The sequence below is a fragment of the Achroia grisella genome, unplaced genomic scaffold (genome assembly GCF_030625045.1).
Source record: "Achroia grisella isolate CSIRO2021 unplaced genomic scaffold, CSIRO_AGI_Agris_v1 utg241, whole genome shotgun sequence".
NCBI classification, from domain to species: Eukaryota; Metazoa; Arthropoda; class Insecta; order Lepidoptera; family Pyralidae; genus Achroia; species Achroia grisella.
The window spans coordinates 4169839-4184348 of NW_026712734.1; the positions used below are offsets into that span (position 1 = coordinate 4169839).

General features: G+C 34.8%; 2 protein-coding genes across 2 annotated transcripts; one reads left to right on the forward strand and one right to left on the reverse strand.

Annotated features, from left to right (window-relative positions):
• Nucleotides 1–3776: 3776 nt before the first annotated feature.
• LOC131842682 (facilitated trehalose transporter Tret1-like) lies at nucleotides 3777–7377 on the reverse strand. The gene is made up of 3 exons (XM_059191257.1): nucleotides 7339–7377; nucleotides 5995–6130; nucleotides 3777–5035 (listed from the first exon to the last, which is right to left on the reverse strand). Exons 1-3 carry the CDS (start codon nucleotides 7375–7377, stop codon nucleotides 3777–3779), a joined length of 1434 nt encoding a protein of 477 aa, XP_059047240.1.
• A 2384-nt stretch (nucleotides 7378–9761) lies between these two features.
• Nucleotides 9762–13386, forward strand: LOC131842678 (facilitated trehalose transporter Tret1-like). Its single transcript, XM_059191252.1, has 3 exons — nucleotides 9762–9829; nucleotides 10573–10705; nucleotides 11846–13386. The coding sequence occupies exons 1-3, from the start codon at nucleotides 9770–9772 to the stop codon at nucleotides 13123–13125; spliced, it is 1473 nt and encodes a 490-aa protein (XP_059047235.1). The 5' UTR covers nucleotides 9762–9769; the 3' UTR covers nucleotides 13126–13386.
• Nucleotides 13387–14510: the final 1124 nt, after the last annotated feature.

Consider the following 14510-nt stretch of genomic DNA (forward strand, 5'->3'; position numbering starts at 1 on the left):
GACCCAAGTTAAGCTAGCTAAAGCTTGTGTTATGGTACTAGACAACTGATACAAATACATAGTTTTTTTTTTCGTAAATACATACATATTATGCATAGAAAACACCCAGACCGACACAAACAATTATACTCATGAATACAAATGTTTGTGCCGTGCGAGGAATCGAACCCGCGACCATCGGACGTAAAGCTGTGTGCTAAACCACTAGACCACCGAGGTCGTCAGATATTCCGTGTTGACTGGACTATAATCGATGTACATCTCAATGTGTGTTCAATTGGTTTGGCTGCAGACATTAATAATGGAATCTATTGTCTCGTACATAAGAGACCCCATAGATTAACAAAAATAATGTCGTTAAAGCCAAATTCAGTAGTAACAAATAACTCTGGATAATTAACACAGCGCCATCTAAACCCACGCTAAGCACTACTTGTGTTATGGGTACTGGATATAAATACTTAGATTGTTTTTAAATACGCTCAGACCGATGCAAACAACTATACTCATGAATACAAATGTTTGCACCGTACGAGGAATCGAACCCGCGACAATTAGCAGTAAAGCGATGTGCTAGACCGCTGGACCACCGACCGTCTTAGTAATTAAGTAAAAATTTTCCGCCGAGTAATTAAGTAAAAATTAATTATTAATTTTTATCACTGTCTGATATTTATACTCGGGTTGTTGTATATGTAGAAAGTACTTTGAAATCATAATAAATTACAGACATATAAATTTATGACCAATGTGTGTTGCCAGTGATGACTTACGACGCAGAGACGTGGTCGTTAACTATGGGCCTCATGAATAAGCTCAGAGTCACTTAGACGGAAATGGAGAGGGCTATGCTAAGAATTTCTCTGCGTGATCGAATCAGAAATGAGGAGATCCGCAAAAGAACTAGAGTTACCGACATAGCCCGAAGAATTGCGAAAGTGAAGCGGCAAGGTGCCGGACACATAGCTCGTTGGACAGATGGCCATTGGGGCAATAAAATCTTCAAGTGACGACCGCGGACTGGAAGACGCAGCGTGGGAAGGCCTCAAGCAAAGTGGACCGACGATCTGGTCAAGATCGCTGGAAGGCGTTGGATGCGAGCAGCGCAGGACCGATCGTCGTGGAGATCTTTGGGAGAGGCCTTTGTTCAGCAGTGGACGTCTTCCGGGCTGAGATGATGCTGATGAAGATGTTATAAATTTATGTAGAATAGTGGAAAACAATTAAGAATGTAGACCACAACAAGTTAGTACATCCGGTGAAGCAGTCTTTTTTTTATTTTCCCGCGCAAAATATAATACGCCACAGATTCACAATATCGCACGGCGCACAGCTGCAGTAGAATACGAGAGTGTTATAGCTGTATGTGACGTTAACATTGAGTACGAGTAACAGTTATCTATGCAGCGGATTTTTTTTTTAATTTATTAACAATGAGGTAAATAATGTTAAATTTATTAGCAAAACCGAACGGTAGGGCGATTGGTTCTAAATTAAACACTTCTATCACCAAGTGCGTGAGACATGAGATGAGAGGTTTCCACGTAAGCCTTTCTCTCCTAGTATATCATATACTAGCAGACCCGACTACGCGCGCTATGTTGATTATCGCTTGTCTAATCCATGTTACATTAACTTGGATTAAACAAGCGAATCTCCTTAAAGTCTTCTTAGAACAACATTTATTTAAAAGAGCAACACTCAAGTTACTTACTCGTTCTTCTTGTGATGAGTCTGCGTTTCCAATGAGTGGCAGAAAAAAATGTGACATTTCAAAAGTGCTTATATTAAGATTATTTGAATAAAGATTATTCTTATTTCTATTTCTAAAAATCACTCATGTTCTCTTGCTGCTATTGTCAAAGTTTACTGGGCTCCCTAAAATATGCCCGAGCGCAGTGATGGCTGGCTCATACGTCATACTCGTGAACGAGTGCTGCTTGTAGGGACTGGTTTGCTCTTGTTACTACCAGTGATTTAATCTATAATAATATAATATATAATATAATATAATATTTGACCCTAATAAATTAGTGCTAGTTGGTAGTTTGTATTCACACGTTTTGACTTGAAAAATGTGAACTTACAAGGATTATTTAAAAGAGCAACACACAAGTTTCTTGCTCGTTTTTCTTGTGATGAGACAACTTTCCTAATGAGCGGTAGATTAAGAAAATTGTTATGACTATTCAAAAGTGCTTAAATTAAGTTTATTTGAATAAATGATTTTCGATTCTAGTTCTATTCTATTCTTTTCTTACGTAATACTAACGTCTCTATCGCTGCGTTAACGCTGCGTAAACGCAACGACTACTAGCTTAAAATATACTAGTGTGTAAGTACTTAAACTCTAGTAACAGCTTGTCATATGCGGTAGATACCTATGCCATACTATTTTAAACCGTCTGATGTTGGGTATAGAGTTAATTTTATAATTTTGTCACATAACAGCATTTAACATGAGACAGTTGGAGTGTGAAAGAAAAGAAAGAGGTACACAGACACTAGTATTAAATATATGGTAAATGAATGTATGGAAAAATATAGTTTGTAGCTAGAACACATCTATATGTAATATACAGATCCATAGACATCCTAAGTCAATCAAGCCAGTGATCCAGACGAAGATGCGAGGATCAGGTAGTATGCAATAAAATGTTGCACACTAGCTTTTGTGTATGTTGCATACTTATAAAGTTTCATCTCAATCCGTTCAGTAGTTTTTGCGTGAAAGAGTAATAAACATCCATACTATATCTATACATATAAATAAAATTGGAGTGTCTGTTTGTAATATTGAAATAAACGTTTTTTTACTACATGCACATGAATATATCTACGGTACACACACCAAAATATCATTTTTTACTATTTTTGTCTGTCTGTTTTTCTGTCTGTTTCTTCCGGCTAATCTCTGAAATGGTTGGACCGATTTTGACGGGACTTTCATCGGCAGGTACTTGATGTAATATGGAGTAACTTAGGCTACTTTTATTTTAGAAAATTTCTCTAGTTAACTTTTTTATTTAATTCCACGCGGACGAAGTCGCGAGTACAGCTAGTAACATAAGATTAAGATAAGATGTGATATTTTGACTTTTATAAACGTATTGGACACAGATCAACAGACAAAATGGGTAAATATTCCCGTTTTTATAATTTGGAAAATCATAAATTCATTTCCAAATTTATTTCAGTTTCATATTTATATTTATACAAAAATTTTTATTTATTTATTTATAATTTCATATACAATAAATTTACATATAATAAATTAACAATATAAACACGGACTCTGTTTAAAGAGTGTAGCAATTTCGTAATTGACTTCATTATATAATTCATAATTCATTCAGATTTACAATAGTTAAAAGCGTCCAAACGTTAAATTTCATTTAGTCCTAACAATTTAACAGACAGTTTGTTGGGACAAAATGAAATTTCAATTTCTGAAGCTAAAAGTCTGTTGTAATGTCTGCTTAGCTCCTATAGTACGTCTGCTAAAAATTATTTTAGCGTCGATAAGTTTTTGCTTTCAAGAATTCTTTCTTGCTTTCCAGGATTTTGTTGTATATTAGAATAGATCCGTAGTAGGGATAGTAGGGGTAGTAGATTTTATACAATATTTTGCAATAAAAAAGACACAAATTTCATCATCACTCCTTATCGAACCTAGAAAATCATCAAGCAACAGATGACTGAAAATAAAATCTAACATGAGACCGTACAACAAACATAATTTCAATAGACTAAAGATTAATCCTATATTATAATAATTATGGTACACTTCCTTTTTTACTCCTAAACTCTTCTTCAATTTCTAGAAGCGTCCTATCTTTAGTCTCTGGTAACAACCAACATATTACTATAAGACAGTAACCAAGAACAACGGAATCTATTAGATACGTCCCTGAAAATCCTACAGTATTTAAAAATAATGGTACAGTTTTAACTGTAATGAAAACATTCATAGACATAAACACAGTACTGATTCCTCCAGCAATACCTTTATATTCTAACGGAAAGATTTCCCCAGATAACACAAAAGATATTGGTAATGTTCCAGCTGCTATGAAGAACATATGTAAATGTATTAGTAACAAACCAATATAAGGACTGTCGTAGGGAAGCCAATCATTTTGTCTAGCATAAGTATATCCAGCTATAATAAGATACATTACAAAGTTTGAACTAACAGTGATCAGTATTAGAAGTCTTCTACGAATCTTCTTTATAAGAATCAGACCAACAGTACTTGTTACTATTCTTTGTATATCAATAGAAATGATAATAATGTCAATATTTTCCTTCAATCCTGTGACGTTTTCAACGAGATCTATCAAGTATGAAGTGAATATATTCACACCACTCCATTGTGCCATTGTGTATACGTGAAACATTATTATTACTGGCATATAAAATGCTCTTTCCTTTAATGTTTTCTTCAGATAACTTACAGCTACTTCTATTTTAGCTGCAATTGTTTCTGGTGCAGCTAGTTTCTTCTCTCTATCTTCCTTGGAAATAACACTGGCTTCTATCATCTTTCGTAATTCATCTTCCTCGTTATGCCCTCTCAAGTATCTGAATACTTTATTACATTCTTCATACCTTCCTTGATTTGCCAACCAACTCGGTGATTCAGGTGATAGTATAACTATTGACATAGTTATTACAGCAATACCAATACATATCATAGATGTCGTTTGCCAATGTAAATATATACCTAATATATGTATTAAAAATACTCCTATACCTAAAGATATCGATATAGACATTAGAAATGCTCCTCGGTTTCTAGGACTGGTATATTCGCCAATTAAAATGGGTCCCAAGGTAACAATCAATCCCATTGCGATGCCTTGTAAGAATCTGGCAGCGATCATCAAACCAGTGGTGTTAGAAAAGATAAGGCATAACCAGCCGGTAATGAAAGTCATGATACTGATTAAATTAGCAGTTTTCCTTCCAAACTTATTCATCAAAGTTGGTAGCATGAAGTTGCCAACGATGATAGCCATTCCTGGAATGGAGGCTGAAACAATAAAAAAAAAAGTGTCCAATTAAGTAAGACTATCATAAATGTCAAACTAAATATTTAATCGTTTTTATTACGTAATGTCTACTGATATTTATTATCACAATGATATTGTAGTATTTACGTAGGGTTGCCAGTTTAATAATTTATTACCTCGATGATGATGAGACTCAATTCGGCTATCTTCCCTCGTAGAAATTCACACTGTTTTGACTGCATGGAAAAGGAGGAGGATGAAGACTTTGCTGCAGTCAACAATATAATTTGAATTGTACGAGGATCCTGATGACCCATAAACCGAAAATCTTGAAGCTATACGAGATATTAATACGAATAGGCAACCCTATATTTACGATGTCGTAAGATAAATATTACTTGATAAAATGGATACAATGTATAGAAGGTCTTTGATATCATCTACAAAGTCATTTGCGGGGCATCTGTGTCTTACATGTATCTTGCTTTCTTTTAGTCTAGCTTCAGAGATATGCACTCAATTGGAGAACGGAGGCACGGTATCTAAGTCTTAGAAAGTGGCAACGCATGAGTGGTACCATAGGCGAAAGTTACCATTTTTTTGATATTATAGTCCTACAGCGGTTTTGTAAATCGCCTTTCCAAAAAGTCGAGATTTTCACCGGTGCGAGAGGTAGGTAGGGAAGTTAATTTGCTTGTAAATTTTAATAAGGAGAGCATTATTAGTAATGGAGTTAAAGTAGATGGGATATTAACTGTAGTATATCATGTCATGTCAGATGTGTAGTATATCATGTCTCCATGGTGTCTCTTCTGGAAACCATTGTGGTTAATGCTAATTGAATACATCACGGTGGGTTGACTGATCTAACTTTATGTTTATTCTATTCTCCACTTACACTGATTAACGTCTGATAACACAGGCGGGTGCACCATTCCATTATCACGATCCATCCTTACGTGTTCAATATTACTCTTACCTATCCAAGATCCTGATGACTCATCTATTTGTATTGCTGAGTCTGGTTTCTCCAACTGTGGGAGCAGCACCGTAGAGAATCCCATCACCAGTCCCATTCCAGACATGTTTAATGTCACTCCTGCTGATACGAAGCACTGTAAACATTTGAATATATATGTATCAGGAGCTATTTTTTATGGTTGATAATGGTTTACACTGGCGGGGTACCAGTTGAGTATGATAAGATGAACATGAGGTTAGGTCAGTTAGCCCATTTTGGCAAATTCACCAATAATTTATCACGATGGTTTCCAGGGAACCGCGTGGAGGACAAGCTGACATGGTACATTATTAGCAATAACATCATCAGTCCACATTACTAATAATCTGCTTCCCCCCAGAGGGGCTATTGTCAGATGCTTTAGAGCTGTAGCACTGGGACTTACATTGTATTCGCTTTTTTTAAAAGTTCGCTACTTTGATCCGTCAGGGCCAAGAATTGAAGGATATTCTTAGGAGCGATGCTTTTTATCTAAATGGCTTCAAATCTGATCGTCATCTATGAGATATAGTTCCTGTGAGAGATGAGAAAAGGGATCACAGGACCCGTTTACCACAAGCAAACTCAAACTAAAAATCATTTATAGGACATTTTCGGCAGCTTATGCATTTACATTTTTTATCTACACTACCGCACAGGTTGTTGTGCCCGGTACCCCGCGCTTCCTTGATGGTACCCTAATCTATCTTAGATAGCATCGTTATAATGGACAGGATTTTTAGTATGTTTTGTTTGTAATGGGTAAAAAGATAAATTTTAAAATTCTTTTACCTACATTCAAATGCAATATCTCATGCTGATAAGCAAGAAATATGGGCTATGTTTAAATATACGTGAATATATAAATATAGATAAGTATCTCGAGATATAACTAGTAATTTTGGTATATTTTAATACTCGGATTTTAATACAATTTACGTAAAAATTATCAAAAGTTGAGGTGAAATCAGTCAAAATCAAATTTAATTTACGGAAAAAGTTATCACTATTTAAGCCGTAATCTGCACTTTATAAAAGTTGACTAATACAGAATGTTATAGCATAAGACCAACTTTTCTATTATAGTTTAATAGTTAATAAAGCAAAAAAATAATTAATTTAAAAAGAAGCTGAAGTTATTCCAGGCAAATTCGCTGAAAATAGAAATAATCTTAATTCAAATAAACTTAATATAAGTATTTCTGAATAGTCACATTTTTTTATTCTACCACACATTCAAAACGCAGACTCATCACAAGGAGAATATGAAGTAGCAGATGATATTATTGAAGCGTCTATAGTCCATGAATAACAAATACTTACTTGTATAAGAAAAGGCGATATTCGTGTTTGTAGCCCCATTTTTATTAATTTAATTTATATTATTATTTCTATTGATTTAACAATTATTATTGTCAGATTGTTCCATTGTAGCGCGGAGTGAGCACAACACTGATTTCGCAACTATATATCTAAATATAAATTGATATCTACTGTAACATAACTAATATAAACAATTGTGGATTTTGCGTATTTATTCTGCGCTGATTGGAGTAGATACACTCATTCATCTATTTCTGTCATTATTTTACTTTGTATATTACGTTTATGAAGGATATATATCAATAATAATCTAGGATCACTTCGAGGTGATATCCGTTGACACTTCTACAAGTCTTCTCGTCGTCGCTACCACAAAGCCTTACGACCAAGGTTTATAACCAGAGCGTCCTACCCATTATGACATACAGTGCCGAAACGTGGACACTGACGATACGACTGGTCCACCAACTCAAATTGGCTCAATGAGCTATAGAAAGAGCTGTGATTGGATTTCTCTAAGATCACCGACATAGCTCTTCGTATCTGTAAGAGGAAGTGGCAGTGGGCTTGTCATATCTGTCGTAGAACCGATGCTCGCTGAAGTAGGCGTGTTCTAGAGTGGAGACCGCAAATTGGCAAACGTAGTGTAGGACGTCCAGCAGCTAGGTGGAGCGACGACAAACGTAGGGTTGCGGGTAGTAACTGGATGAGAAGGGCTGAAGATCGTGCCCAGTGGTGTGCCTTCGGAGAGGCCTACGTCCAGCAGTGTACTGCAGTGGGCTGATGATGATGAGGTCAATTCACACAGCGCCATCTAGTCCCAAGCTAAGTCCAGAGCTTGTACTATGAGTACGAGACAACTTATACAAAAATTTTAATCCATTTATTTTATAAATGCATACTACGAGCAATATATAAACTCTACTCGTGAATACAAATGTTTACATCATACGAGGAATTGAAGCCACGATCAACAGAATTAAAGCAGTGTGATAAACAGTTATACCACCAAGGCCGTCGCCAAGCCAGTTAGGTATAATGCTTACTCTGTCAATGTAACTCCATCACAACAATAAGAAAAGACATGGCAGGACAGGACGACCTTGAATGTAAAAGAAACGGATACAACCGTTGTTAAAAATACATTTGCATTAATGGAACATCACTTGATTGTTAAAATAATTGAGTTTTTCACTACAATAGATACGGTATCGCTGTGTTGCGAACAACTGTAAAATATAGATAAAACAATTAATTAAGGTACAGTAAACACAGCTTATATTACTTTGAAATACACGTTCTTGTCAGTCAAAATCCTTAGACTATTATTATCGTCGCAGGTTTGACCACAAATTTAAATTAAAAATATCATTTACTAGCTAATGATATTTTTAATTTAAATTTGTGGTCAAACCTGCGACTATTGGAAGTAAAACTAGATCAGTGATGCCGTCACATTACACGTGTTTATTGTCAATAGTATCAAATGAATAATGAATGTTAATTGCTGTTTAATTTTCTAATGTAAATACCAAGTACTGTGTGTTCACACCTACATCCTACTAGATCGAACTCTATGAGTTTTCAGTAACCATGTGTATATAGAGCACATATATTTCTTTCCATATTTATTGGATTTGATTAGAAAAATACAATACGAACAGGTATTCAAGGATTTATTTTATATTCATTTATATCATTGTTCACATATTTTAATTTGGTAAGACATTTTCTACAATATTTTTTAAGTTCACTTAATCTTATTGGACGATGATAAAAACATTGTATAATCATTAATAAATTGTATAGATTATTCAAATAATTTATTAATATCAGCATTTTTGAGTAGTCATATTTTTTTTATTCTACCACTCATTCGGAACGCAGTCTCATCACAAGAAGAATGAGAAAGAAACTTGCGTGTTGCTTGCTCTTTTAATTAATTGTTGTTCAGAATTACAATTTAATGAAATTCTATTTTATTATAATTATCTGTTTTGCATCTTTCGTTTAACTTTCTTTACTTTCCATAAAGTTAGTGCAGTAGTGATGGCTGGCTCATTTACTCTTGAACGAGTGCTGCTTGTAGAGACTGTTCTGCTCTAATCACTACGACTAGTTTAACCTTATTTAGTTATTTAACTAGTTGATTATGTATTTAATATTGTGACTTTAATGAATTAGTGCTATTTGGTAATTCATATTCACACATTTCAAAAAAATGTAAAATTGCAACAATTGTTTAAAAGAGCAACACGTAAGTTTCTTGCTCGTTCTTCTTTTGACGAGACTGCTTTCCAAATGACAGATTAAAAAAAGAACTATGACTATTTAAAAAAAAGTGCTTGAGATTAGGTTTATTTGAATAAAGAATTTTTTATTATATTCTCGTAATTTAATTATTATAGTTCCTGTAACTTCAAATGCAAATATGGCTGAATCCAAACCTGACAATAAACACTCCAAATGGATCACACCTTTCGTGAAACAGGTAATTTGTTTTCTATGTAAATAAGACGAACAGATAAAATTAAAGAAACACTACTAATACATCTTCCACACAGTTGTTTTCTGGTAAATTGACCACAACGCCTAAAGTGTGAGAAGACACGCATATCTTAGTTTAATCAAACTCCACGTAGCCATGATTGGAAACTGTGTTTAATAGTGAATATATTTTATTAAATTAGATGATATTTTGCGGAAGTCCATTTCATTTCCTTATGAAACTGTATTAATTATCTGCTTCTTCCTTATGCCATTAATTTGGCATAATGTTTTTCTCTGCCTTTTATCCCTGATCGCAGTCACCTCGTTATTCACTACCCATTTTGCGATATCATCTTTCTTACAGTCCATCCTTCTCTTTAATGGAATTGAAAAGATAATATTTAAAATATCATTTTTTAATTCGGCTACTATTAGCAGCATTGCTACCGGAAGCGTTACGACCTTCCCCACTAGTGATCAAACTCCGACCGTTATCGGATCTACACAAATATTGTCACAGGTCTATCGACTTTAAACAAGACAATGAATAGAGTTTGGATATAATTTGGAAGCTTAGTGTTGACTGCTAGTGTCAGTGGCGTCATAATCAAATCATAAACAAAAATCTTCTGTCCCACACACAGAAGAACACGCACTCTTGTATGTGAACACTCTGCCCAAATTAATTCATCTTACCAAACGACTTTGCACAAAGTGTACCTTTATTAAAATATTGCTTTTCAGTGCTTTGTAACGATGGGAGTCGCACTCAGCATGATGAGCCATACGACGGTACTAGCATTCCCGACGGCTCTTCTGCCACAACTCAGAGAAAGTCATCTTATTGAAATTGACGACAATTCTACGTCTTGGATTGGTAAGAATAACACTGTTATATTATTTAATTAACAAGCTTAACCTGTTAAAGATTTTTTTTCCTATTCTCCCAATAGTCACAGAAATTTTCGAAAGAATATTATAATATGTTTTTTGGGGTCAAGAAAACAAAACAGATAGTTCTATTTTTTGTACCATAACGGTGCTGAACTAGCATATTCTGATCTGACGATGTGATGGTGAAATATTCTCGTATATTAAGGAACAATCATCTGAAATCATACACACATACACTTTCCCTGGGTTTAGCCGGGAAGGGTCGTAAAGAGCCTTAAGGTTCAATATCACGTGAACGACCCTTAGCGACGAAATAAAGATTAGGTATAATATGCTAAATAAGCAGTTCGATGACAGTAACAATTTTTCAAACATATAAACATAGACTTATATAAAGAAATAGCAATTATCAATTTTAGCAATTCAGATAGTAATGAGTATTAGGAGAAAGGCGCAATATTATTTCTTAAACGAGCAGTGTATGGAGACATGATACCGTAATTCTTGTTACGTGATGTGTACTGGGGATTATACTTGATAACGTGACCTCAGTGGTTCTGGTTATAGATATAAGTTAAGGTACTTATTATACTCCTCCACTGATTCCTATCTGACGTCATATCTGGGTTTCCTCTCGTTTCTAAGCATATATAGTATATTCACGCATACTTTTAGTTGTCTTAATCTTAGTTAAAATTCAATACTTTGATTAGACAAGACAGAAGCTAGGCACTGTAAAATGAATAAGCACATGGCGAAATTAGGCCTTAGCTTAACATCAATCTGCATATTTTGCCAAGCAGAAGAGGAAACGCTACTACACGTCTTAGTGTAGTAGTTCTTCTACACTGGTGGTAGCCCACTCGGGCATAAATAAAATATCTCCTTTGGAAAGTATACACTGTATTCTAAGGAGATAAAAAACATCGCTGCTAGAATATCTTTCAATTCTTGTCCCTCACGGGTCTAGGTAGCAAACTTTGAATAAGGACGAGCACAATCTATACAGGTCGCAGTGTTACGTGTCTTCGCACCTGACAATAGATCAAACACCCCAGTAAAAAATATATAAAATGCAATACCATCGGCTGTAAATAATAAAATATTTCTTTTATATTTTCAGCATCCATTGTCGGTTTTGGACTCATCACAGGCATGTTAACAGTGCCTATTATTGTCCATATATGCGGAAGAAGGGTGATCAATCTAATAGCAGCTATCACGGTTACCTTAGGATGGATAATAATATACTCAGCTACGGCCACGCATACATTTATAATAGCAAGATACATGCAAAGTGTTGTCAACGGTTTTACCGCTATTGTAGGTCCAGTCTTAATTGGGGAATACACATCTCCCAGGAATCGAGGAGCCTTTTTAACAACATTAACTACATCGTTTGCTATTGGTGTATTTCTTGCGCATGCAACAGGATCTTCCCTATCTTGGCAGAAGTCAGCTTTAATATGTGGTTGTATAAGTTTTGTAGATATATTTATAGTATTATGTTCTCCTGAATCGCCTTTGTATTTGGCGAAGAAAGGGAGATATGAAGAATGCAAGAAAAGCTATCACTGGCTGAAAGGTGATGAAGAAAATGATGAATTAGATAAAATGATAAAAACTGCAATGTCAGAGAAAGAATACAAGAATCAAACACAAAATATACTTAGTTACAATTTGATTAAGAAAATGATTAAAGAATATGTTTTAACATTAAAGAAAAGGGAGTTTTACAAGCCTGTTGTTGTTATGTTTCATCTTCAGGTTATTAATGTTTATTGTGGTGTCATTCTTTTTGATGTCTTTGCTATAGATATGCTGCATACACTTACAGGTTCTAATATTAATGTTCCTTTAGTGTTGTCATCTTTGGACTTGCAAGCAATAGTTACAAATTTGCTATCAATAATAATTATAAAGAAATTTAGAAGAAAAACAGTCTTAACCATTTGTACTTTGCTGACTATAACAGCGTATTTATTAATTTCTACTTACTCATATTTAAGAACTCAAGAATTGTTACCATTTGATTATCCAATTATTGGAATATTACTATGTCATTTTCATTTAGCGGCCATATACACTGGTTGTGTTTCAATACCAAATATAATTGCAGGAGAAATATTTCCATTTGAATATAAAGGTATTGGTGGAATGGTTTCTCAAGTAACTTTCTCAGTATGCCTCTCAGTGACTTTAAAAGTATTACCATATTTGTTTTCATCGATAGGCCTACCTGGCACATATTGCGTTTTAGCTGTATTACTTAGTTATGGTCTAATAGTCTCAATTATCATACTACCAGAAACAAAAGATAAAACTCTACAGGATATAGAAGATACCCTTAAAGGAAACAGTATTGTTGGTCAGAAAATAGAATCAGATATGTTAATATCCTAATTTATATGTTTATAGACATAACCAACAACAAACATAAACAGGTTAATTATTGGTCGTCATCATCTGCTTCATCCTTATCCCGTTTATTTAGGGTCGGCGTAACATGTTTTTCTCTTCCATTCATCCCTGTTGGCAGTCATCTCGTTATTTACTCCTTTCCTTACCATGACATTATCATCTTTCACACAGTCCATGTATATCTTTTTTGGCCTTCCTCTGCTCTTATAACTATTCACATTAACATGTAACACCTTCATATGAATGTGGATGGTTACTAATTAAGGTTACTTATTGGTATAATAAACAATAATTCTTATTTGTAGTTTTTTTTATATAACGATGGTGGCAAACCAGCGTATCAGGTCATTAACATCAGATGATGGTCAACAGTTACCGTAGCGTATGGATGCCTGAAACTTACTTTAAAAAATTACCTGTGATGAAAAGTAGATTAGTCGAAAACGCTCATTACATGAACCCTGGCAAACCAACCAAGTCCTTTTTTTTTTTTTTTAACGTGTGGAAAAACCTTCAAAAGACCGTCATTCCGCCGGAGGGATGGCGAGGTGGTGTGTGGGACTTGTACCCACTAAAAAACCACACGGTGTACCTACGAGCGCCTATGCCGGAGCCAGGGGATTCGCAAGTGCATTCTACCCCAGCTCCGACGGCGACGGCCCGCCCTGTAGATGTTGTAGGGCAGGCCCCATAAACCAACCAAGTCCTGTCCCAAGTGAAAATTGACTTGAAAAGTTACTTTTGAGCGTTTGGTGGACTAGTGCTGGTGGTGTTCACTTCTGCTTTCTTAAATCTGGCTAAATGATCACGGCAGATGTCTGCAAACCATGATGTAAAAGCTACCTGCTAAACAAGCGAGGTTGGTCAATCTCCGTAGGCCACTGCTGCTTCAGGATAACGCTAGACCACATACTGCACATCAGAAAGTTATCAAATTAAAAGAGCTTTAATTGGTCTAAGACATCCACCTTACTCCCCGGACATTGCTACAACAGATTAATTTTTTTTCGAAATTATGAAAAAAATCAACTCCGATGAGGCAGTCCAAAGCGCCTTCAAAGATTTTATTGATTCCCGTCCGAATAGTTTTCTTAGCAAAGGGATCAATGCATAAATAGCAATGGTATATATTATGATTAAATAAATATATTATAATTTGAAAAATCTACTTCAGGTAGGTAACATTACAAAACGCTAATTTCATATGTTAGGACCTAATATTTTTTTAATTTCATGTTAGGAATACATACTTTAAAAGTAAAAAACTAAAGGTGTGCAATGATAATGGTTAGAAAAATGGTAAACTCCCGTTATATTTATTATTTTTATTTATTATAGCAAAATTATAAATAGTATCTACCTATTAT

Bases quoted from the DNA above. Each gene is read 5' to 3' on its own strand.
- LOC131842678 (XM_059191252.1), top strand. From the start codon at position 9,770: ATGGCTGAATCCAAACCTGACAATAAACACTCCAAATGGATCACACCT. The intron at 9,830-10,572 runs GTAATTTGTTTT...ATTGCTTTTCAG, and splicing joins TCACACCTTTCGTGAAACAG to TGCTTTGTAACGATGGGAGT. The intron at 10,706-11,845 runs GTAAGAATAACA...TTATATTTTCAG, and splicing joins CAATTCTACGTCTTGGATTG to CATCCATTGTCGGTTTTGGA.
- LOC131842682 (XM_059191257.1), bottom strand. From the start codon at position 7,377: ATGGGGCTACAAACACGAATATCGCCTTTTCTTATACAA. The intron at 6,131-7,338 runs GTAAGTATTTGT...AAATGTTTACAG, and splicing joins TATCGCCTTTTCTTATACAA to TGCTTCGTATCAGCAGGAGT. The intron at 5,036-5,994 runs GTAAGAGTAATA...TTATTGTTTCAG, and splicing joins GTCATCAGGATCTTGGATAG to CCTCCATTCCAGGAATGGCT.